Source organism: Rhineura floridana, chromosome 2 (assembly GCF_030035675.1).
Source record: "Rhineura floridana isolate rRhiFlo1 chromosome 2, rRhiFlo1.hap2, whole genome shotgun sequence".
Lineage (NCBI taxonomy): Eukaryota > Metazoa > Chordata > Lepidosauria > Squamata > Rhineuridae > Rhineura > Rhineura floridana.
This window is the reverse complement of record NC_084481.1, coordinates 215671620-215696699: the sequence shown is the minus strand read 5'-3', so window position 1 is coordinate 215696699 and position 25080 is coordinate 215671620. Positions and strand designations below refer to the sequence as shown.

Below are 25080 nucleotides of genomic sequence, written 5' to 3'. Positions count from 1 at the left end.
GGTTATTCCAAGTTTGGGGACAGTACACCACTACTGCTGGAAAGCTATAGTGGAACAGAGCTGCTGCCTTTTTGTTCTGTTTGTGGGCTTCCCAGTGGCACCTGTTGGTCACTGTAGGAAACAACAGGATGCAGGACTAGATGCATCTTCACCACGTGAGCAGAGATGGGGAATCTTTTTCAGCCTGAGGGCCACATTTCCTTATGGGCAACCTTCTGGGGACCACATGGCAGTGGTGAGTGTGGCCAGAGGCAAAAGTGGGTGGAGCAGTGAATGTAACACTTACCTCTGTACTGTAGGCTACATTCCAGCCACATAAAAGCCAGACATTTCTGCACATTCACATGCTTCATTCGGGCAAGCAAGAGATATCATCATAGTTCAAGGACACAGTCAGCCAAAAGCACTTGAGGGGGGCACAGAGCAGGGCCAGAGGGAGGTGTGGCCTGGGGAGAAGGAGTGTGGTCTGAGGGAGTCCTAAGGGCCAGATAAGAGAGGCCTGGAAGACCTCCTAGGTCTGAGGTTCCCCACTCCTGAGAGAGCATCAGTTTGAACCAGACCAAAGCGAATGCCTAAATGGGCATTTAAATATAAAGCAGAGAAAACACCCCTGAGAACATAAATCTATATAGCCCTTAATTACTCTTTATTAAAAAACAAGCATTGGAAAGTGACTTAGAAGTATCACAATTTCCAAACAAGCTACAGATAATACAATGATGACAGTTCTCTTATTTCACAATGTGTCACCTGCCTTTTTTCCCCAAAAAAGAAATTAAGATTCATGGATTTACCATATTATTTGATTTTAAAAAATATTATAATGGGAATGGGATATTTCTTTGGGTGACACAAATACAGACTATTTCTTATCGCCAACTGGTCCCAAAGCCAGCAAATGTTTTGATCTGCAAAAAAAATGAAAAGCCAACCACCTACACAACAAGAGCATGTATTGTTGCCAAATATAAGACTTTGGACAGAGCCTAGACATTGGTACAGTTCTTTCTCATTCGTTAGTTTGTTTGATCTTCTCAGGAAATATGATGTTCACAGAAAGGTTCTCGCCATCATTAGCCTTCAGAAAGCAATCCCTCTCCTTGCGTACCAGATGGCTGTATCTGGCATTTGCAAGCCATGCTTCAAATTTGGAGAAAAAGATAATCCCAGTTGTACCCAGCACAACAAGGCATGTAAGCAAGCCAAGCACCATGAAGCAGATCACCTGACTCTTATTAAGCAACTGGCGCCTGCTTTCCATTGTCTCCTTTATGGTCAAGACTTCTTGTTCTTGGGAGCGATCTGGTTTGGTGTGAGCTTTAGGGTGCAGATGGTGATTCCACCTGTGTTTAGCCTCCACACCAACACTCACATTTCTACTGGAAGAAGCACAAGTGACCCCGACATAATGTGGCTTGCAAATGCACTGGAAGCTTCCACTGGGGTGTTCGTGACATGTCCCACCATTTTGGCACGGGCCACTGGCGCAGGTGGTGACGCGGCTGCCGCATGATGCACCTCCATACCCGGTGGGGCACAGGCAGCGGAAACCCCTGCCAATATCTGTGCACGTTCCCCCATTTTCACATGGGTTTGACTCACAGTCGTCCATATCTATTTCACAAAAATGTCCAGTAAAACCAGGAAGGCACAGGCAGGAAGCGTGTGGTGCAAAACCATTGCTGTCGACACAGGTCCCTCCATTCTGGCACGGAGAACTGAAGTTAAAAAAGGAGGGGTGGGATGGGAGGAAGTCCATGAATAAATCAGAACTGATCTCTCCTCTCCTGTAGAATGAGAGACCTTTTCTCTCCCCCCACCCTGCCCATTATATCTTCAAAACCAGAAATGAGCTGGGCTAGGGAAATATACCCCCTGCCCTGATTTTGGGATTTTAGGTTCTTTTTAAATTGTTTTTCATATCATATGTTTACATTTTTGTAACCCACCCTGAGATGATGATGATGATAAGTTCCTGAAGTGACAGAATGTGGGGAGGAAATGTGGGTTTTTGCCCTCCTTCACCCATATGCTCCTTTTGTTGCAGAAATTAGACCTACCCTTATGGAAGAACGGGACAGCCAAGTGAATAAACAAACATGGCTGCCACCGTGATGTTTGTTTTGGCCCGATGCCTGTTGTCCCCAACGTGGCAACTGGGGGCACCATGATGCCCCCAGACATTCCCTTTGGTGCCTCCTGGTCCTCCCAATATTTTACTCTTAATTTGAGGGTTTCATGGCTTTTGGGGGTGTTGTTGCCTGCTGTTTTAGTCTGTTTTACTTGTTTTGTTGTGTGTGCGGTATTTGTTTGCAGGGTAGTGGTGGTGGTCTAGCATTGCCAGTTTTTCTTCTGTGAAATGGGTACTTTGGGGTGCCTATAACAGTTTCTTAGGTTTCCAAATGTGCCCTTATTAACAACAACAAAGGCTGGGGACCCCTGCCCTATGCAAATACATGTAGGTGTCAGCCTAACAAACGATAAAACATTCCCAAGTTTCATCCATATTTACCCATTAACGATACAGGGCCCTTTTTTCACGCGGCAGTTTTTTCCAGTATATCCTTGAGCACACAAACAAATGTATCCACCATCGCCAGTTTCAATGCAAGTGGTTGAGTTATTTGTACAAGGCTTTGAAGAGCAAGGATGAACATCTGTATTAACAATACAACAAGAACAAACAAAAATCAACATTTTCTTCTTATGATTACCCGAAAGGTTCTTCCTTTAACAGTGCATATTTATTTGAAAATATCTAAAAGATGGCCTCTTTCCCTACAGACCCTCTGGGTGTGTTGATCTGCAGAGGGGTCCCTCTTGGTAGTTCTACCGCCTTCAGAATTTCAGGGATGGTGGTGACCAGGGAGAGGGCAGTCTCTGTGGCAGCTTCCTAAGTTGTGGAATTCCTTTGCCACTGAGGTGCATCTGGCACCTTCATTATATAGGTTCTGTTGCATGCTGAAGGTACACCTCTTTACCTTAACACCTGACTGAACTACATGCTGTATGGGTTGTAGTCCACTAAGTCCTACTCAGAGTAGACCCACTGAAATTAATGAACCTAAGTTAGTCATGTCTATTAACTTCAGTGGATCTACTCTGAGTAGGACTAAAGGACTAGCATTGAATATTTTCAGGACCCACCCTATTCCTGTGACTGTAATTTGTTTTAAATAGCTTTCAATATTGAATTTTACATTGCTGTAACTTGCACTGGAACTGTCTGGTGAAGGGTGGGTAAGAAACTGAATTGGTGGTGGTGGTGGTAGTAGTAGTAGTAGTAATAATAATAATAATAATAAAATATTTATTTACAGCTGTAATCCTATACCTCCTTAACTGGGAGTGAATCCCACTAAACTAAATGGGACATGCCCAAGTAGACATGCATAGGATTGCACTGTACATTTATGAGGAACATATGCATCTATCTCAGACTAAGTCAGATCACTGGTCCATGTAGCTCAGTACTGGCTGCTCTGGCTAAGTGAGGGTCTTGATCAGAGGTCTTTCCCAACACTGCTGCCCACTGGAGCCAGTTTATACATTGTTTCTGCAGTTACCTCTTCTCTACAGCTAGATTCCATAATGCAGCAGTAAACATCTAAAACCAAGAATCAGGTGGGACACTATCACACCAACACCACTGGTCCAAGGAGGTTCAGCCCTGGTGTGGTACTGCCCCATGGGATCAACCTGTCCCATGTGGGATTATCCATTTTAGATGTTAACGCTGCAGAGTGGGATCAAGCCATGGTGAAGTGGCAACCACGCTAAAGAGACAACATTCAAATGTGTTCTCATAGTGATCCTGTGAGGGCCATAAACTTTGTTGTAATGCGTATGCAGAGATTTAATCCTCCATTGCAGGGCTGGCTCAAGATACTTTGCTGACTGAGGCAAAGGGCAAAATGGCGCCTTCAACTAGGCCACGTACAAAAGCCAACCTGACTGGCAGTGGCATTTATTTCAAACACGCAATGGGACAGCATCCTTCGCTGCCTTAGGAGGCTCTGGGCATGCTGTGTGGCTCACGACGATCCCATCCCTTGGCCTCTGCTTCCTTCTGTCTAATGGTAGGGCCAGCCTTGCTCCCTTGGAATAATAAACCCAATGGAGGGCCAAACTACATATTATATTGCTGCCCTGGGCTCCTTCTGGGAAGAAGGGCAGGATATAAATTTAATAAATACAAGTAAATAAATATCCAGGAAATCTATGACAAGATCTCTCAATGAGAGTGTGTATGTTTTAATACTGAAAACAAGCCATGCCAGGATGGTGGATACATTGGACTGGGGCGGCAAAGCTAGGGGAGTAGCTATCTGTTTATCCAGCACCTGATCAGGCCCCATTCAGTGCTGCTCTTAGCCCCACTTGAAGCCAGTAGCTCAGTGGTAGAGCATCTGCCTTGCACGCAAAAGGTCCCAGGTTCAATCCCCGGCATCTCCAGGTAGGGCTGGGGGAGAATCCTGCCTGAAACCCTGGAGAGCTGCTATCAGTCGGTGTTGACAATACTAAGCTAGATGGACCATGCAGGATAAGGCTATCCATGGCTACTAGCCATGATGGCTGTGCTCTGCCACCATAGTCAGAGGCAGCATGCTTCTGAAGACCAGTTACTGGAAGCCTCAGGAGAAGAGAGTGCTTCCATGGGCATCTGGTTGGCCACTGCAAGAAGAGGACTAGATGGGCCACTGGCCTGATCCAGCAGGCTCTTCTTATGTTCTTATGACCAGTGGCCTGACTCAGTATAAGGCAGCTTCCTATGCGCCTTTCTGTTCCTATGTCTTTCCTCACCCCCCTCGCCATGTTTATAGCAGCTTTGGGGAGAGGGAGTTACGTTGATCAGGGAAACAGCAGAATAAAGGCTGAAAAATTCCCCAGCTCCCCAAAATGCAGTTCATGCACTACCTCAGCATAGCTGCTTTTCAGCTTTTTGGAAAAAAAATATATATGGGAAATTAGAGTCATCACAGATCCCCTGCCTAAACCCTCCCAGCACCACCAATTTTGGAGAAGGGGGCCACAGGTCCTTTGAACAGTAAAATAAATATGTCAATTCTTCCATGTAGCCTATAGTTTGGCCCTAAGTGGAACTTCTGTTTATCCAAACTTCTGACCAGCTGAATAGCTGCACTACAAGCTGCCTTCACTGCAAAGAAAAGGAGGGAGGGAGGAAATTGCATATCTTCAGCACCAGATGGAGCTGTAACTGTATGGTTTAATGCATCTGGATCTTCTCAGAGAAAGCAAATGGTTTGCAAACCTGTATCGCAGAGGCTGCCGATCCATCCCTCCTCACACATGCATTGCCACGGTTTGGCACACGTCCCATGCACGCAGCCAGGGAAAGGGATACACTGATCACAGAGTGGGCCTTGCCAACCGGGTTGACATCTAAAGGAAAGGCACCCAAACTTGATTACGAGCCCGGCTGAGATCTCTTTTGCAAATACCCTTCCTCCCAGTAGGAGCCCAGGGTGGCATACAAATGAATTGCAATTAATTGCTTCACTTTATATAGAAACATTCCAGAAATAGTTGAAACAATTTTAGGTACATTGTATATCTAATGTAGTTAGCTGTTGCCTACAAAACTCATTTCCTAACAATTGGTTCATTTCTCAGTTCCACTTTATACTGCCAGTCCAGTGGTGGCTGGTGCCCATTGGGCCTGGCAGGGCAGAAGGCAGAGGGACCAACAGTAGATGGAGTCAATGACAGGTAGAGCCAACTAATTCTAGCTTTGACCCATCCTCCATCCTGCTCAGTTCTACAAGGACAACACCGAGACTGAGGAGGAAGATGACGGGCAGTGCCACCCCCTGGACTACTTGTTAAGTCAGAAGGCAGACATGTGGGGGCTGGCTGAGGGCAGAGTGAGGTTGGTGGGGCAGTGCCCCATTTGCCCTAAAGGACCAGCCTTCATGGCACCAAACCATACCCTCCATGTCAGGGGCAGCCAACATGGTGTCCTGTTCTGAACTACAACTCCCATCAGCTTCAGACAGCATAGGAATGATGGGACTTGTAGTCCACAAGATCTGGAGGAGACCACACTGTGCTACCCCTGTTGTGTGTGTTATAGAATCAGAGATGGTGAGAGCCCTATTGGCCACCTCATCCAATCCCCTACTTGAGGCAGGAAATCTAGAGCCAGAACACCCCCAACAAATATCTGTCCAGCTTCCTCTTGAAGACCCCAGTCCTCACTGGAACCCATCATCCCTCTAGGTAATTGGTTCCATTCTCAAACTGCTCTTATTTTCAAGATGTTTCTCCTAATGTTCAACTGAAATCTACCCTCCTGTAACATAAGCTCATTAGATCTAGTTCTGCCCTCTGGAGCACAGGAAGACACATCTCTGGGCAAATGTGATTTCCCATTTGCTTCAACGGAAGGGGAGAGCTCCGCACACACATACATGCATGGAGCTGTTCCTTTGCTTGCAAGCAGAAGCGCTTCAGAACGACAAGTGCCGTTCCACGCATGAAAGGCATCGCTGGATTGGAACACAGATTGTTTTGCTGCAGGAGTCCAAACCCTGTTTTGAGTCCATCTGTGGATGGAACACTGCTTCTATATGCCTAGTAAAATAAAGAACCACATGTGCACCTGCAGCAGCTATAACATAGAGCCCTTTATGAGAATTGGTAAAAGCGCTGATGAGGTGTTCAAGTGGGCCTGGATTAGTATTCCTTCGGGATGGGTGAATCTGTCAGTTTCAGTTTCTCATGTTTCCAATCTTAATTTTTCATCATCATCATTAATTATTTAATTAACTTCATATCCCACCCTTCCTCCTAAAGGAACCCAGGGTGGCATATTTTCACATCAGTTTGTGATATATATATTTTTAAAAAGTCATTACGACAATTCATCAGCATTTTAGAGAGAGTTTCTCCTAATACACACGTTTGTATGCAATTTTCAAAGCAATTTGTTACAAAGCAATTTCCCCATATGTAATAAATAATATGCTCTTTTTACTAATACATGCATTTCTCTGCACGCTTTATCCCACCATATGCATTTTTGTGGACATTATTTTCGCTGGAGAATTGCACTGCAAAATTTAGAGAAGTGCGAATTCCGAAGGCTGGCTGCGTTTTGGTCCTCAGATTGTTTCGGACTGTGGGAATCAGCCAGATCCTCCTTCAAATGTTAACTGTACTGAATTTCCCCCATCCCTAATCTGTACCTTACGCTCCTGTCTCCAAACTGCTGATCAGCACAACTGCTGCTGTTCTATGAGGTTCCATATCCATAGCCCCAGTTGCATGTACACCTAAAGCATGGGATTGTTTCTAAACAAGCCCCCAAATATTTCCATGGAATTTCAAAATCAGTTGTGACTTCTGTGTGAGCGTAACGCCAATAGACCAAATTTAAACTATCATGCATTTATCTCTCTATATTTTTAGGACCATTGGTGGCTACTGGTGTTCATCCTGTGTGAATGGAATATACCTCTGAATACCTGCGGCTGGGAATCACAGATGGGAACAGTGCTGTTGCACCTAGGTTCTGCTTGTGGGCTTCCATTGGGGGCATCTGTGAGAACAGGATGTTGGTCTAGATGAGCCTTTGGCCTGAACCATCAGAATCTTCTTATGTTCTTATGAGGGGCTGGATATTTTGTGTTCTTTCAGAGTACTTTTTCTTTGACTAAATACATTTAGTATTTTATATCTGACTAAACATATTTAGTATTTCATATTTGAATTTCTTACATATTTCATCATTGCAAATCAATTCAAGACGCCTCTGGACATGTGAAGCGATATACAAGGATAATAAATTAACTAGCTAAACTACTGATATTGTTTCGTTTTGCTACGCAACCTTGTATCTCATAATTTGTATTATCTGCTGTCTTATGCTATTTTAAAATATTTATAAAACTAATTGTCACACAGTTCTAACGAAAGCATTTGTTACTAAATCACATTTTCCACACAAATCGTTCTTATGCACCTGATAATTGAAAACGAAATAAAAACTGACAGCATGATTAACTGAAACAGTATCTCTTTCTCACATGGAAAAAAATGTTTTTTGTTAATTTACCTGCATTCACTTGAAACTTCACAATATCCACTTACTGGATGACAACCAGGTTTGCATTCAACTCCTAAAATAATAAAATTTACAACATTATAGTGCAGAAGTATTTTATTCCTTATAGCATTTTAAAATGAAAAACCTACTTTAAAATGACAATATTGCCAATGCAAATATTTCATTAGCAGCACGGTAGTTGATTAAAACACATATGCATAATGTAAGTACATATATCCATTTTATACTTTCAAAATACATTCCTTCTATTTCTAATGTTCAGGCTCCGAGTATTGTTGCTTATATAGGAACATAGGAAGCTATCTTATACCAAGTCTGACCCACTGGTCCATCTAGTTCAGTATTGTCTACACTGACTGGCAGCAGCTCTCCAGGGTCTCAGGCAGGGTGTCTCTTCCAGCTCTACCTGGAGATGCCAAGGATTGAACCTGGGATCTTCTGCATGCAAGGCAGATGCTCTGCCACTGAGCTACGGCCTGTCCCCAGCAACCTTAACCTGTCCCCTAACAGTACAATGCCTGTACCAAAACTGCACAATGCATATACAAGAGGGAGATGTCACCTGGGTGAAACTCCAAGGTTTGCAGAAATACAAACGAATATTTAGGGGAGAAAAAACCCTAAGGGGGGTGGGGAAGGAGGAAAACCCTTCAACAGCAGAATGGGGACTGAGCATGCTCAGTAGGCACGGAATAGTGACTGACTGTTGTGGGGGGGGGAAGGGGAACTGAAAACGAGAGTCGAGGGGGACTGGAGTTGGAATTCAGAACAGTAGCACTCCATGCTGTAACATTTTGTTGCAGCTGCCACTTGTGACAAGCCTCAGAGCTGAAAACAGAATACAATAGAATGGTCTCCTTTACAACTGTTGTTAGTAGTGTTAAATTATTAGTAATAATTAAATTAATACAATAATGATGGTATTTTTATTATTGCTTTATTTATTAAATTTCTATCCCACACTTCTCCCCAAAGGAACCCAGGGCGACAAACAACAAGACAGCCGAAAACAGTTTGTTTTTTTTAGAAAAACAATTACAAATAGTTGAAAGCAGTAAAAACATCTGAAAGCATTTCAAAATCATGAACATCACCCTGTCATGGCGCAGAATTTTTAATACAAATGATGTTAATTTCAAGGTGTAATAAAAAAAATCCATCTGTGATTAATCCCTTCTCATTTCATATTAACAACCTTGATTATATTCTTCTACTTGAAACTTTTACTTGGAAATAAGTTACATGGATTTCAAGAGAACTTATTCTTAAAGGAGTGTATTCAGGAGCAAAGCGTTAATAACAGCTGCTCATGCAACAGCAGCTCCTAGGATCTTGATTCCGCAGCATAAACACTGAACATATCCAACCATGATGTTTCATTGGGAAAAAATAATTTGGCTGAACTAATTTGGTTAAATTGAGAAGAGAAGCAAAGGTTAATTGAAGCTCGTTATGTTGATAGGTTTGTGTAATGAAACACCTAGATACAACTACATAAAAACAGATTGTGAAGTCCAATCCTGGGCATGTTTTCTTGGATGTAAAAGCTGCAATACTGTGCACTCTTAGCTGGGTGTAAGCTTCGCTGAACACAATGTGGCTTACTTCAGAGTAAACATGCACAAGATTGCACTCTAAGACAACAGTCATATTATACAGCCACAAGAGTGGCTGTATACTATAGCCAGTATGGATTTTTCACATTCTGCAATGTTAAATTGAAAATACCCCCATGCCATTCTGATGCTTCCCATAAGTTCATTTCAAAACAAAACCTTACAAAACTCATGGTCCTGAACTCAGAAATGCTTGCTTAACAACCCTCTAAATTTTCATGGCGATACACAAAACAGTCAGAGAGAATTGAGAGTTCAAATTCTAAAAGAGAGGGGGGGAAACAGACCCCTTTTGGACTTTTTTCTGTCAGAGTTCTCATAATCTGTTGAAATTCTTTAAAAATCAGCCATGTTCACAGAGTACCTGTAATCCCATTACCGACCTTGCCCCATACTCTGATATTCAACTTCTGCACTTTAAAAATGAAAAAAAAAAAATACCTGGCTGATTTTTAATTAATTTAAGAAATTTTACATTGAAGTTAGTGATAATGTCAGGCATGCTCAGTAAGAACCAACTGTCAGTGTTCTAAAAGCCAGACTCACAGCTGCTTAGTTGGCTAATCAGGGGACCACACCCACACCAGACCTTTATTTCACTTGAGACAGTCATGGCTTTCCCCAAAGAATCCTGGGAAGTATATTTTGTGAAGAGCGCTGAGAGGAGATTCCTATTCCCCTGATAGAGCTCCAGTGGCCAGAGTGGTTTAACAATCATCCGCTCTGACTGAAGCTCTGTGAGAGGAACGGGGCATCTCCCAGCAACTCACAGCAACCTTCACTAGCTACACTTCCCAGGATTCTCTGAGAGAAGCCTTGACTGTCTCAAGTGAAATAAAGGTCTGGTGTGGATGTGGCCAGTGGCAGCTTTGGTTTAAATTTGGGTGGGAGGCTACATGTGCCTGCTGTGGAATAAAAAGGTGGGGGAAATGCTGAAAAGCAATGATACTGTCCACAATGTTTTTCTTTTGGAAAGGGGCTTCGCTGCTGCCCAGTGTCCACCCACCCAATCTCCTCCTGTCCCCGTCCCCCTCCCCTTTCCCTCCCCCAGGTCAGTTTCACCTATCCTAAACATAATTGCACAGAATAAATCCCACTGAACTCAAAAAGCATGCAAATGATCAAACCCACACTCCCTTCTCCTCCCTCCTATCCCCTCCCACTTGTCCCTTCCCTCCCCCTTCCCCTTGTAATCCCCTCCTCCCCCCCCTCCTCCTCCTCCCTATGGTCAGTTTTACCTATCTTAAGCATGATTGCACGGGAGTAAATACCACTGAATTCAACAAGCATGCAAATGATCAAACCTGCCCTCCCCATCCCCCTTCCTTTGCCCCACCCCATCCAATCCGCTCCTTCCCCCTCCCCCTCCTCCTGCCCCATGGTCAGTTTTACCTATCCTAACCATGATTGAATAGGAGTAAATCCCATTGAACTCAATAAGCATGAAAATGATCAGACATGCCTTTCCCCTCCTCCCCCTTCCTCCTCCCCTCCCCTCCCCTCTTCCTTTTACTCCTCCCCTGACCACTCCAGCCCTCCATCCATCCCCCCGGTCAATTTTACCTATCCTAAGCATGATTGCATGGGAGTAGATCCCACTGAACTCAATAAACATACAAATAATCAAACCTGTCCTTTTCTTCCCCTCCTGCCTGCTCCTATCCCCCTCCTCCCCTCTGCCCTCTCTCCCCTCCCTCCTCCTCCTCCCCCCTCCCCATCCCCTGTGGTCAGTTTCACCTATCCTAAGCATGATTGCAGGGGAGTAAATCCCACTGAACTCAATAAGCATGCAAATGATCAATTCATTCTCAGCAATCTTGCACAGGATCCCATTTCTTACCTCCCAGATTAAAAAGCAGAGAAATTCTCTAATAGGCAAAAAACCTTGTGGTTTAAGAACATACCTATAGCCAACAGATATTTCTATTAAATTTTAAAAAGCAGGGAAACTGGGCAGCTATAGTGAATGCACCAGGGGAGCAGGAGACCTGACCTCCTCTCTGAGATATTGTAACATTATCAAATTCTTTCAAGCTACACAGGAAGTGGACTGGACTGTGAAAGACCAACCCAAATTGTGTTTGCATTTTGACCAATTTGTAGGGCAGTACAATATCTCAGAGAGGAGGTCAGGTCTCCTGCTCCCCTGGTGCATTCACTGCAGCTGCCCCATTTCCCTGCTTTTTAAAGTTTGATAGAAATATCTGTTGGCTATAGGTACGTTCTTAAACTGCAAGGTTTTTTGCCTGTTAGTGAATATATACTTACTTGCCATTACATCCTGTTGAACTCAGTGGGAGGGACTCAGTCCCATGCATAGGATTGAGCTACATGGCAATATTATACCAGATCTTGGCAATAGCAGAAAAACATATGATTGTATTTAAAGACAAAGTTACATCTGGACTAATTTAATTCTTCTGCTGAGGAGAGGAATGATTGCAGAGATTGATCACAAACAGTGAATTCAGGAGTTAAATGATCTATGAAATATCTAACAAAAATGGCAATCATACTTTTTCCCTTTCTTTTTCCCCAACTTTTGCCAGAATTAAAAGACATACTAACACCAGAACACTGACAGCACAATCCTGGTCATGTCTACTCTGAAGTAAGTCCTATTATATCATTGCAGCTCTAGATTCCAATCCACTAAAATTTAGGAATTTTTAAGTCCCATTGATTTCAATGGCAGAGTTAAGCATGCAGTGAATGACATCTATCCCACTGAAATAAACGGGACTAAAGAATGCTGTACTCTGAATGGATCGTGTCCTAAAAACAAATGTAACATAACATTTCTGTGTAAAGTAACTCAAACTGAAACATGTTATCATGCAAGCTGAATGTTCTCCTCCGGCACTTTTCCAAGGAGGTGAGAGCCCTAATCTCAACATGGCTAACCCCTGGTGACCTTAAACCAGGAAGAAATTACATCAGATGAAGACTAGGAATGAGTGAGCCAGAGAGACGAAGGGAAGGTACAGCAGCAAGGTAGTTTGAGCCATTGTGATTTTCTTCCCACAGCTGTAAAAGATTTCTGCTAAAAAAACTTTACAGCGGCATTAACTGCAATTTTGTTCTGTTTAAAAATAATACTGAGGGTTGGGAGAAAGTTTGCAAAGTCTTTACAGCTGTTACCTGTATTTGGGCTGCAATGTAACCCTCCCCCCAAACACACACACTCGAAGAAATTGGCAATTGCATATGAATAGTGGGTCTTCCTTTTCTAATGAGGTTGTAAGTCAGATCTGCTTTACTAAATATTGAAAATGGAGTAAATAGAGATATATGGGCTTGTGTACACGTTACACTGCTACCAATACTTGGATCTGCATGCAATGGCATGAATACTCAAGGCACTCATTTATGCTCTCATCCTCCTCCCTCCCTATTCAAATCGAATGGGCACCCTCCTAAAACAAAACTCTTAGGCCAGTGGTTCCCAGACTCTCCCCCCCCCATGGACCACTTGCAAAGTGGTGATGGTTTTGGCAGACCATGATTTTTCTGCCCCTTGTAGCAATTGCAATGTGCTGTGCCAGGTGCCAGATGTCATATGATTTTTTCGCTGGATTTTTGTTGCTTATTTATTTCTTGTCTTTTACAGAATCACAAGTCGCATTCCACAGGATTCAAATGGCAATACCATAAAATACAGCATAAAAACAGAAGCAACAAAAATGCCATTTAAAATCAGTACGAAGATTTCATGGGGACATGCCACGGACCACCTGAATGAAGGCCACGGACCGCATCGCAGGGAGAACAGCAGCACCTGCTCCAAAAGCGTACCGAAGTCACGGCAAAGAACACAAAGGACCCAGATCCCCAGCAAGGCACGGATCGGCATCCACCTTCCGCACGCCGAGCCGACTCTGGGGGAGCGCCACACGCTAAAGTGAGTGGGATTTGCTTCCGAGTAAACATGCCTCGAGCCTTGCGCTGGATGTCGGGGATCGAGGCCGTTTCAGCAGCTCCGAAGGCGAGTCAAAAGGATCCGCAGGACACAAAGAGCGGCAATTGGAGAGCGTGTGTGTGCGCGCGCGCGCGAAACCCTCATAAAAAGATTCCCACCAGGATCGCCTTACCTTGGGTAAAAGGGAGGTTGACGAGGGGCCAAAAGAAGTAACCGAAGAATCGGCCAGTCTGGAAATCCATCCCCAAACACGTCTGGGAAAGGGGGTCATGCCCCGCTTCACGTGCCTTCAGCAAGGAAGAAGACGACAGCGGCGACGCACGCCTCCGCAAGCTCGACCCAGGATGCTTGTCCCATCCGCGTCCACCTTCTGCCAGAGACGCTGCATGTCGGGGTTTTTTTTTTCTTCCAGGAAAGGAAAGGGAGAGAGGGTGGGGAAAGGCACCCGCACGTCTTCCGCAGCAAGAGGGGCGGGGAGGGCTCTGCCTGCAGCTTGGATGTTGATGTACATGTTGATGGAGAGACGAGCCAGAGGAGGAAGGGAATGAGCGCGTTCTCACGTGCCCGCCACCATCTTTGTGGGAAATGCAACAACGTGTAGTGAGGAAAGGAAGCACAGCGGGAGGGGGGGAGAGGTCAAGGAAGACTAGAAGGGGTCTAGAGAAAGAGGGTGAGGAGGGCGGGCGCTTGCTTGCCCTCGTTTGACTCCGCAGGATGCGTCTGCACCCCCCGCCCCGTTTGTCTCCACGTGTTGCTTCCCAGCCGGCCAGAGCTCGCTCGCTCCCTCCACGAGAGAAAGCCTCGGGGAGTAGCACTGCTTCATCTGCGCTGGCGCTCCGGATTTGGAGCCGCCTTCGTTTCTTATCCCGGCTGCGCGCGATGCGCTCGGGATCCAGGGTGTCTGCCGGCGGGCCGCGCAGGAAACGGGCGCCTTCGCTTACCCTGGACGGGAGATGGCAGCAGGGAGCAGCGCGTTGGGCAGAGTGCGGGAGCGACGCCAGCCTTGCTCTTCGGAGCGCTCGAGCGCTGCCCCGGCGGCGGCTGTCGGCGCTGGCCCAGCCAAGCAATAGCTTGCGCCAGTCCGCCTGGCACTCGCGAAAGGGAATCAGGAGCGGTTGGAGCGTTCTCAGCGCCGTCGCGAGATCTTGGCTCCAGCCTCGCGCGCCTTCTCCCCGCGTCCGCCGGCTTTGGCAGTACGTGGGGAGGGCTCGCAGGCGGGGTTGGCCGCTCCGGTTTAGGTGGACGCGCTGCCCGGGGTTCACCTACCGGGTCCCACAGGGGAGCCTATTTTCTGGGTTTTGCTTGGGAGTCAATTTCATTATTTATTGATTTACTATTTATTTAAAATATTTCTATCCTGCCCTTCTACCCTCACAACCCTAATCCCTTCTCTTTCAGGACACTTACTATAAGCCAGGAAACTTTTTCAGCCTGAGGGCCGCATTCCCTTCTGGGGGCCACATGCCAGTGGTGGGCGGGGCCAGAAGCAAAATTGGGCAGAGCAATGTGTGTAAATTTTACGTTTGTACAGTAGGCTTGCTTCTACACAAGCTAAGAGTAGAAACACACTGTTTTTCCCTTTCCAGCGTGTCTTCACCTCTCTCTTCTGAAAATGTGGGCACATGATGCCAGTGAAATCCCGCCCCTTTTAAAAGTAAAACCTGGGGGAAGCAGCTTGAGCCTTTTTTTAAAAAAAAAATTCAGCTACAAAGCGATTTCACAACTGATTGGCATGTTATGGGTTTCCCTTCCAGGTGCAGCTAATGGAAATGCTTTGCTCTGGTAACTAGTGTGTTCACGGCCTTACACACTTCTCTTTTTCTTCCATCTAGGCAATTAAGGGTCAGGATCAATGTTCAAAGATACATTCCAGCCAGGCAAAAACACCCCAAAAAGGTGTGAAGTAGGGCCCGTGAGTGGTGTGGCCTGGGGAGAGGGGTGTGGAATGGGGAGAGTTCCAAGGACCAGATAGAAAGGCTTTTGAGGGCCACATTTGACACCTGGCCTTAGGTTTCCTACCCCTGCTATAAGCAGTTGCAGGCATGAACAAGTCCATCCCTCCTTTCTTTCCATCACGTTTCTTCACTCAGTCACACACACACACACACACACACACACACACACACACACACACACACACACACACTCTTATACCTCAATATTCCACTTGCCCTGGAAGGCCACAGGTCTTTGGGCGGTTCCTGATGGATGTTGATTGCAGGATGCTCCTCATGCATGCAGATGTTTTGCAGCGTCCGTCCACATGACATCATAGTCATCAAAATGCCAGCCTATGTTCCCCCCCCACCCCTATTTTACCTAAATTTACTCTTTCCCGGGAATAGCCAATAAGTAAAATACAACAGCCTTTTTTCAATGACCCACGTAGGATATCTCTATGACCCGTTTACGGCATTAAAGCCTCATTTGGTGGGAACACTCTTTGTCAGGCCATTTTGTTTCATTTTTCTTTACAAACTTGTAAATAAACCTACCCCAACCAGTATATAGAAGCCGCTACCTTATTTTTGGGGTGGCCCTTTTTCACTTCCAAACTTGAAAAAGGCACTCAGCAGCCTGAGTTTGCTATGAAAGGGAATTAAATATTGACCGACTTTGTAAGGTTGTTGTAAGGATGACTGCAATGATGTGTATGAAGGGCTTTTTTATTCTCAAGAGTATCCCCAAAACAGTAACACAAATGCGCATTCTCTCACTGGTGTTGCATTTACCCCACATTGATTTTGTGACAACAGAATAAGATTGAGGTTGGGCTGACCCCAGTTGTTTTGCTACAATGTATTGCCAAGAGGCAGTAAATGTTGGTTTGCAGAAGCTTTATAGTCATGCACGCGAGAGATCTTAAATAAAACAACTGAAAACTTGTCATTGTAACGGGAGCTAAGCTGCTACTTCCCACAGCAATGCAATGTCTGATGCTCTTTCCAACCCTGCCCCCAAACCAGCTTAGATTTATTTGAGCAAGGGTTGTTATGATTTCAGATGGAGATACAAATATGTATGTCATCCATAACACCACAGGCAAACTATGTAGACAATGCAAAATGGCGATTTAGAAAGAAAAACCCTTCCTTTGGTCATTTTGAGTTAAAAAAAAGAGAGTAACTCCAGTGGCCATAGGAAGATGAAAGATGTCCTTCAGAACCAGTTTGGAACAGTGAATAAATAGAATTCTACATAAGGCTCAAGCAATAAGACTCCTTGGTTCCTCTAAGGCTGCACCCTATTTGGGAGTTTTTCAAACATCGTCTTACAGCAGGAATGAAGATGCTGGTGCCTTTCAGATATTGTTGGACTCCAACTCCCATCGTTCCTTTTTGAAAAGAAAATTAGCCAGTAGGCAAAAGACACATTGCTGGAGCAATCCATCTTGTCGGAGGCCAGCAGGAGTGGAGACAGTGGAGGAGGAGCAGGCAGAAAGGGCTGCCACATCCAGCTGCCGCTTAGTGGGCATAGTGGAAGGAAACAAAATACGTGTTTCCTTCTGCCACCCGTTTTCCCAGCATACCATGGGAGGGAGCTGAATGGGATCTGGATGTAACATTAGTCCCCCCCCCGACCCTCTCCCAACACACACACCCTTGCACTGGCTTGTTGTGGCTTCCCTACGCTGGACTGGGCTTCTCCAGCGGATCCCCGGCTGAGCCAGGTTGGGCCAGCTGCACCATGGCTGTGCTGCAGCTCTGCTGGGGGGCAGCGCAGAGCTTGGAAAAGTTACTTTTTTGAACTACAACTCCCATCAGCCCCAGCTAGCATGGCCACTGGATTGGGCTGATGGGAGTTGTAGTTCAAAAAAAGTAACTTTTCCAAGCTCTGGTGCCAGCATAGCCTGGCTAAAATCAGGAACTGGCCGGCTCAGCCAGGGATCCATCTCCCCCGGCCTGGTGTTATTTATGACTTGGATTGCATCCTTCCTTTGGTCTGGGATGACTATTGTTTCACAAGCACACAACAGTGAATAAGACATCCACCTTCATACAGAAAACTCTGGCTGGTGTAGAAAAGCACAAGTTAAGATACAACAGAAGCTTCAGGGACTTAATCTGAGAGTAGTCCTATAGGAGAAAAAGAGGCCCACAGATTACTAAGCACAATATAGATATATATTTTAACCTATGGCACTACCCTATAAGGGTTCTCTCTATTGATCACCCAGGTTACGGATCACTTGCAGCTCACTTTACAATATTAGTTCTGAAGGAAATGGTTGTTTTCAATAAGGCAATGCCAAGAGCTCAAAGGGAAATTATGTAGAAGTTTGGAATTCCCTTAAACCTTAGACAGGCACCATCTCTGTTGTCTTTTCGGTGCCTGATGAAGACCTTCTTCTGTCTACAGGTCTTTTAAGTGGAGACCTTATCCCAGTCTGCATCTGTGTTGGAGTTGTTTTTTAAGATTTTTTAAAGATTGTTTTTATGATTTTTTAAAGATGTATTGTTTTGAATACATTTTATAGATGTTTTTAGTACTTTGTCATTTGTTTGTTGCCCTGAGCCCTTCTGGAAGGAAGGGTGGGATATTTATTTGTTTATTTATTTATTTATGATGATGATGATGTAGAAGTAGGTATCTTTTTAAGTTTTTAGGATATAAATCAGTTATTTTGGATGCTGTAACAGTTGATTTAGTTATTTACGTTTGATTTACTTTGTTTTATTTCTTTGTGTCATTCTGTAAAGTTGTATTAGATAACATGCATTGGATATGTCATCTTTGTATTATTCATTTATGTATGCATAAACATTTAATAAAAACTTTTAATCAACATTTAATAAAAATAATAACCCCCATGAAAAGAAACAGTTGTCTCAAAAAAAATCTTTTGATTAAGCATTTTAAATATATGAAGATAAACTAACATAAAGAACAAAATATAGACAATAGTGGGGTTTTTTGCTTTAACAGAAATAATTTTGCACTCACTCTTGCCAGGACACAAGAAAATATTATGATATGTTTGTGTTATGTGCCTTCCAGTCGACAATGACTTATAGCGACCCAGGAATCAGCGACCTCCAAGAGCATCTGTCATGAGCCACCCTGTTCAGATCTTGTAAGTCCAGGTCTGTGGCTTCCTTTATGGAATCAATCCATCTCCTGTTTGGTATTCATCTTTTTCTACTCCCTTCTGTTTTTCCCAGCATTATCGTCTTTTCTAATGAATCATGTCTTATTATGTGTCCAAAGTATGATAACCTCAGTTTCATCATTTTAGCTTCTAATGATAGTTCTGGTTTAGTTTGATCTAACACCCAATTCCTTTGTCTTTTTCACAGTACCCACAAAGCTGTCCTCCAACACCACATTTCAAATTTTTCTCTTAGCCACTTTTTTCACTGTCCAGCTTTCACATCCATACATAGAGATTGGGAATACCATGGTCTAAATGATCCTGAATGGATGATCCTTGACTTGTTCTACCCTTTTTATTATCCTATTTCTGTACAATAGTTGTTGTAATAGTTCTGTTTGTCCCTATGTACTAGTCACTGTGTTACCGCATTTAGGGTTCTGACTATGTTTCTGTCTCCTTTTGCTTTTGCTTTCCTTCTCTCTTTAACCATTTTAAGAGTTTCTTCAGTCATCCGTTGAGGTCTTTCTCTCCTTTTAGCTAGAGGTATTGTCTTTTCACAATCTTCCCTTATAATGTCTCTTGCTTCAATCCATAGTTCTTCCGGTTCTATATCCACTAAGTTTAAAGCCTTAAATCTGTTCCTTATTTGCTTTTTTCTTCTGGAATGTTGTTTAAATTGTATCTTGGCGTTATGATTGCTTTAGCTTTACTCTGATTTTCGAGATTACCAGTTCATGTCTTGTTTTCACAGAAAGTATGGAACTTCTCCATCTTCTGCTTCCAATTATATAATCAATTTGATTCCTATGTTGACCATTTGGTGATGTCCATGTGTACAGTTGTCTTCCCAGTTGCTCAAAAAATGTGTTTGCTAGAAACAGATTATTGGCTTCACAGAATTCAACAAGTCTTTCTCCTGCTTCATTTCTATCTCCTAAGCCCCATGTCCCCACAATTCCTAGTTCTTCTCTGTTCCCTATTTTTGCATTCCAGTTCCCCATGATTATCAGCACATCTTGTTTTGGTGTGTGATCAATTTCTTCCTATACTTCTGTGTAAAACTTCTCCAGTTCCTCTTCTGCATTTGATGTTGGAGTATAGACTTGGATAATGGTTATGTTAATAGGTTTCCCATTGAGTCTCATTGATATCACTCACTCAGACCTACTGTTATAGCTCCTAATTGCTTTTGCTACATCACTTCTCACTATTAAAGCAACCCCATTTCTTCTTAATTTCTCATTTCCTGCATAAAATATTTTGTAGCTGCCTCAATGAAAATGTCAAATTCCCGTCCATTTTAATTCACAGCAGGTATTGTAATGTTGATACGTTCCATTTCTTGCTTGACAATTTCTAACTTTCCCTGGTTTGTGCTTCTCACATTCTATGTTCCTATTGTGTACATTGTACAACTCTGAACTCTCCTTTCGCATATGAGCTCATCAGCCTCTGGGTTTCCATTCAGCTTTGTCCCAGAGGTGTCATTAGTCACAGCGCTACTCATGTTTGTCCGTTGTTCTTCCCCAGTAGCTCGTTGAGTGCCATCTGACCTGGGGGTCTCCTCTTCCAGCACTATCTCGTGTTGCATTTTGGATTCTCTGTTCATAGGGTTTTCATGGTAAGAGATATTCAGAAGTGGTTTTCCATTGCCATCCTCTGAGTCTGGATGCATCTTAGTCTGGTTTCTCAGCTTTGACCATTCCACCTTGGGTGCCCCTGCTAGGAGTCTAGCCTCTTGGTCTAGACTCCTGACGGCATTGCTCTCAGCTTCTTCAACACACTCAAACCCCCTCATCACGTTAAGGTATGTTAAGCTGTGCATCCCAGAGGGGGAATATTATGATAGTGTGATGATAATGTGACTCTGTCATATTTACCAACTTCTTCATATGTATGTCCTCTGCTGTTTGGATTTATTTCTTTCACAGGTGTCTATTGTATGGGTTTGTTTTGTTTTTCTCTAAATTTTCTGTGCTCCCACCATTTCCGACCGCTGGCACTGCTGGATTCGGGCTATTGGAATGGCACAGGTTCCCCATCTGTGAGCTACAGAAAAACACACCAGGAGCTTCTCAAGAAGTCTTTGGTATGAAGAGCACTGGTTCTTCTCATTCCACCTGGCTTAGAACTGGAAACACACTTCATTCCTATCCTCAGAAAGGTTGAGACCTCAGAGTTTAATTGATTAATTAGTTAGAATATAACTAATTAATCAGTTCAATATTGCAACCTCCGTTTCAGAGACTGGTTTTTAAAGAGTTTGATGAACTAAAAGTGAACCCTGATAAAATGTTTGAGAGTTTTCAGACTGTGGAAATGTGGAGACCTGAATTTAGAATTGGAAAAATGAGAAACAGAGAAACCAAAATTGAAAGATCCACCATCCCTACACCCTGAAAAGTGTGTATAAAATAGATTGCAGCCTACATTTAATCCTCTACATGCCTACTCAAAAGTAGACCAATTGAGTTTAATGAGGCTCATTCCCAGATAGGATTATATCCTCTTCCCACTCGATGTGCAGAACTAGATCAGAAGCTGAATCTCACTGGTAATGGGGCAGCATCTTCTGAACCTGAAGACAGCAGGTTAGCTTAAGTGGCAGAGGGGAGGGCATATGGCACTCTGTACCCCTTAGCATTTGCTACCTGAAGCAGCTGCCTCACTCTGCCTAACAGCAGGGCCAGTCCTGAAGGTGACTTAATTTTTCAAGGCATGTTTCAACTTCTCTAGCAGCATACAGTCTAGGAATCTCAGTTCCACACCCTGAAGATCTATTGCAGGCTTCTAAGGGGAAAGCTTATTCTTCATGAATGGGTCACAACAGTTCCCATAATGGGCATGGACAGAAATCCATTCTCCAGGTCATTGTCCTCCCAGTTCCCCATTAGGTTGTTTCTATTCTAATGCTGTATTTTAAAACTGGTGTAACCTGCCCCTGGGACCTTTGGATGAAGGGCTGGCAATTATTATTATTACTGTTGTTGTTGGAATGTTTTTTTTTTTTTAAAAATGACACTGACTTTGTACTATTGCACCATTGTTACCTTTGAGTCCATTAACCCATTTCTTTTAGCAAAGCTAAACCTGGTGACTTCACATTTCCAGAAATTGACTATTGCAAGAATCTGTGTCATCCCCACCCCCCACCCTTTTTGATAGCGTACTTGCAGTATGGAGGCAACATGCACATATTCAGCATTTATAGGGAGGTTTATAGATTGAAGGGGAGTGAAGATAAGAATTTTGTCAGGTTAGTGGGTGTACTTAAAAAAACCATCACTTAATGGCCATTGGAGAGCCAGTGTGGTGTAGTGGTTAAGGTGTTGGGCTATGACCTGGGAGACCAGGGTTCGAATCCCCACATAGCCATGAAGCTCACTGGGTGACCTTGGGCCAGTCAATGCCTCTCAGCCTCATGAAAACCCTATTCATAGGGTTGCCATAAGTTGGAATCAACTTGAATGCAGTACATTTACATTTTTTAATGGTCATTGAAAAGCATTTGTTCCTTCCGCAAGGCCAGAAGGACACATGGGGGGAGGGAAGGAGACATTACATTAATTGTGCAATGGACCTTATTCCCATCAAGACTTCTGAAGGACTGGTATGCAACAAAGATGAGGCTGGAGAGTGGGAATGGGGGAGAAATTTGATTCAGTTCACATTTAAAGCCAAATCTATTAAATCCAAATTTTAGGAAACAATATGAGAACTGAAGCACAGCCATCTTTTAAAATTCATAGTTATCTGGATTTTGTGATGCAATTCTCCAACCAAAGAATGTTTACATAAATGCATATATTAGGGAAAGTGTGCATAAAAATGAATGTTAGTGAAAATAACATACACATATTAGGAGAAATTGCTTGCAAAAATGTGTACATTATTCAAATCTGCATACAAAAATGTGTTCATTAGGAGAAAATTGCACTAAAATGCTGAAGGGTTTTCATGAGGGTTTTTAAAAAGAAAATTTGCCAATTGCTGCAGAAATGTAGAGAACTGACTTTAAGATTAGAAACGGGAGAAACAGAGCGAACGGAAACTGACATATCTTCCTACCTCTCAGGGGAAGAACCAGTTTGGTCTTAAGCATTGATTAGCATTTGGAGGGCTTCAGGCTCCACATCCCTGACATATGCCACTGAGAATTCCTTGGAGGAAACTGAGCTTTGCATGGATCACCTTGCCCACTGGCATGGCACCTAAACAGAAGACATTGTCCCATAAAACCCCAGTTCTGTGATTGATGAAGTCTATCAAAATGTGACTGGCAGGCTAGGATACTCATCCCTGCTGCATCACTGTGTGGTGCCTTGAGATTTCTGCTCTTGAAGCAATTGATTTTCTTTTAGTTTGGATAATTAAATGACCCTTAATTAAATGGCACAGAAGCTGGAGCAGCTTCGGATATTTTAAAATAAAAGTAGTCCAACGCATTCGCTCTTACTGTCTGTGCAGCCATGCCAGAGAGGAAAAATAGATTAATTATGTTGCTTTGCTTATCTTTTACTCCATGTGGAAGTTAGTTGATCTGCATGTGTCTGCGTGCAAAGATATTATTAAAGCAAAGCTATGTTCAAAGAAATCCCAAGACTACAACCAACAATGCCCTTGTGCGTGGCATAGGCCTGTTCAATCATTCATTCTTTATTTCAAAACCTATTGTAAAAAAACAAAACAAAAAATCTGTTCATGGGAAAACAACCTCAATGACAAATGGGTTTATTTCATAGGTACTGGAGGTGGGGGTGAAGTTCCTTCTCCCACGTTGGAGGAAGTTTCCCTCCCTCCGCCTAGAAATAAAATTTTATTATTATTATTATAAGTAGATAAAAGCAGATTGCAACTTCCTCTTCCAACTAGAAGTTTCTTTCCAGCAGCCTGACTTCATTTCCTAACTATTGTTCTTGTCAGAAAAGTCTTCCTGGTGTTTAACCTCAGTCTTTCCTTTTCAATCTAAATCCATTTCCTCCTGGACACAGAGAACAATCAGTTGCTAAGGGCACAAGGCGATGTGACAGCAGGAGATCCCATGCTCTGATCCTCTGCTGCTGTTTTTTTGTTTTGTTTTTTTAAGTTTAATAGCAACGGTGTCACCAGTGGCTAGTGTCCATTGGGACTGGTAGGGCAGAAGGCACAGAGGCCCTCAGTAGGCAGAGCCAAAACCAATGATGAGTAGAGTCAGAGCCAAAGACGGTCAGAGCCAACTCATTCTGGTTTTGCTCCTGCCCTCCTCCTCTGCTGAATTCTCAGAATGTCAACACTAAGACTAGGAAGCTGGCAGCCAAGGCCAGCCCTAGACTGGATGTACTGTAAATATGAAGGCAGGCAGGTGGGGACTAGCTGAGGGCAGAATGAGATTGGTTGGGTAATGCCCCATTCACCCTAATAGACTAGCCTCCACTGAACCGTGGAGACCTCCAAATCCATTTGGGACCATGATTCTTGGAGAGGAACACTGACTCCTCCTCCTCCTGCACCTTTCCTCCTAAATCAGTGGTTCCCAAACTTTCCCCCCCATGGTCCACTTGAAAATTGCTAATGGTCATGGCAGACCACTTAATGATTTTTCTCTTTGTTGTAGCAACTGTAATGCACTGTGCTGGATGCTAGATGCTTTTAACTGTATTTTGATTGCTTCCTTTCTTTCTTATGTTGCATCTTACTGTATTACAATTTGCATCCCACAGAATAAGAAACAAAAGAAGCTATAAAATACCATTAAAAAATCAATATGAATATCTAATGTGTGCATGCCACAGACCATCTAAATGAAGTTTGCAGACCACTGGTGGTCCATGGACCACAGTTTGGGAACCCCTGCCCTAAAGAAAATCCTCTTGAAGCTATTTGTTCCGTGGGGCAAAACATTCATATAGACATTGAGAGACAAGTGTTCCCTTATTCTTCCTTGGTTTTCCATTGTGTAGCTCCAGTTCAGAATAATTATTTGCAGAAAAAAAGGGGGGGAGGCATTGTGAACCTGTGAGGCTGCCAGATACTAGACCAGTGGTTCCCAGACTTTTTCCCCCACAGGTCACTCAAAACTTTTTTGAAGATCTGGGTAGATGCTTTACCACCAGAGTGTTAAGAGCTCCAAAGCTACAATTGCCAAAGTGCTTTAACAATCAGTCCCTCTTCCCAGAGAACTGTGGAAACTGTAGCTCTGGGAGGGGAAGAGGGGTCTCCAAACAACTCTCAGCACCCTACACAAACTGCCGTTCCCAGGATTCTTTGGGGGATGCCTGTTTAAAGTGGAATAATAGTGGAATAAATGCCTGGTGTGAATGTGTCCATAGTCTTGCCCTCTGGGGCAGTAGAGTTCAAGTCTCTCTTCTAAGTAACAGCTCTT

The 25080-nt window shown here is 43.7% G+C and overlaps 1 protein-coding gene across 1 annotated transcript; it reads right to left on the bottom strand.

Moving 5' to 3' along the window:
- Positions 1–625: 625 nt before the first annotated feature.
- DLK1 (delta like non-canonical Notch ligand 1) lies at positions 626–14792 on the bottom strand. Its single transcript, XM_061613272.1, has 5 exons — positions 13797–14792; positions 8078–8141; positions 5273–5403; positions 2513–2657; positions 626–1718 (listed from the first exon to the last, which is right to left on the bottom strand). The coding sequence occupies exons 1-5, from the start codon at positions 13864–13866 to the stop codon at positions 1010–1012; spliced, it is 1119 nt and encodes a 372-aa protein (XP_061469256.1). The 5' UTR covers positions 13867–14792; the 3' UTR covers positions 626–1009.
- Positions 14793–25080: the final 10288 nt, after the last annotated feature.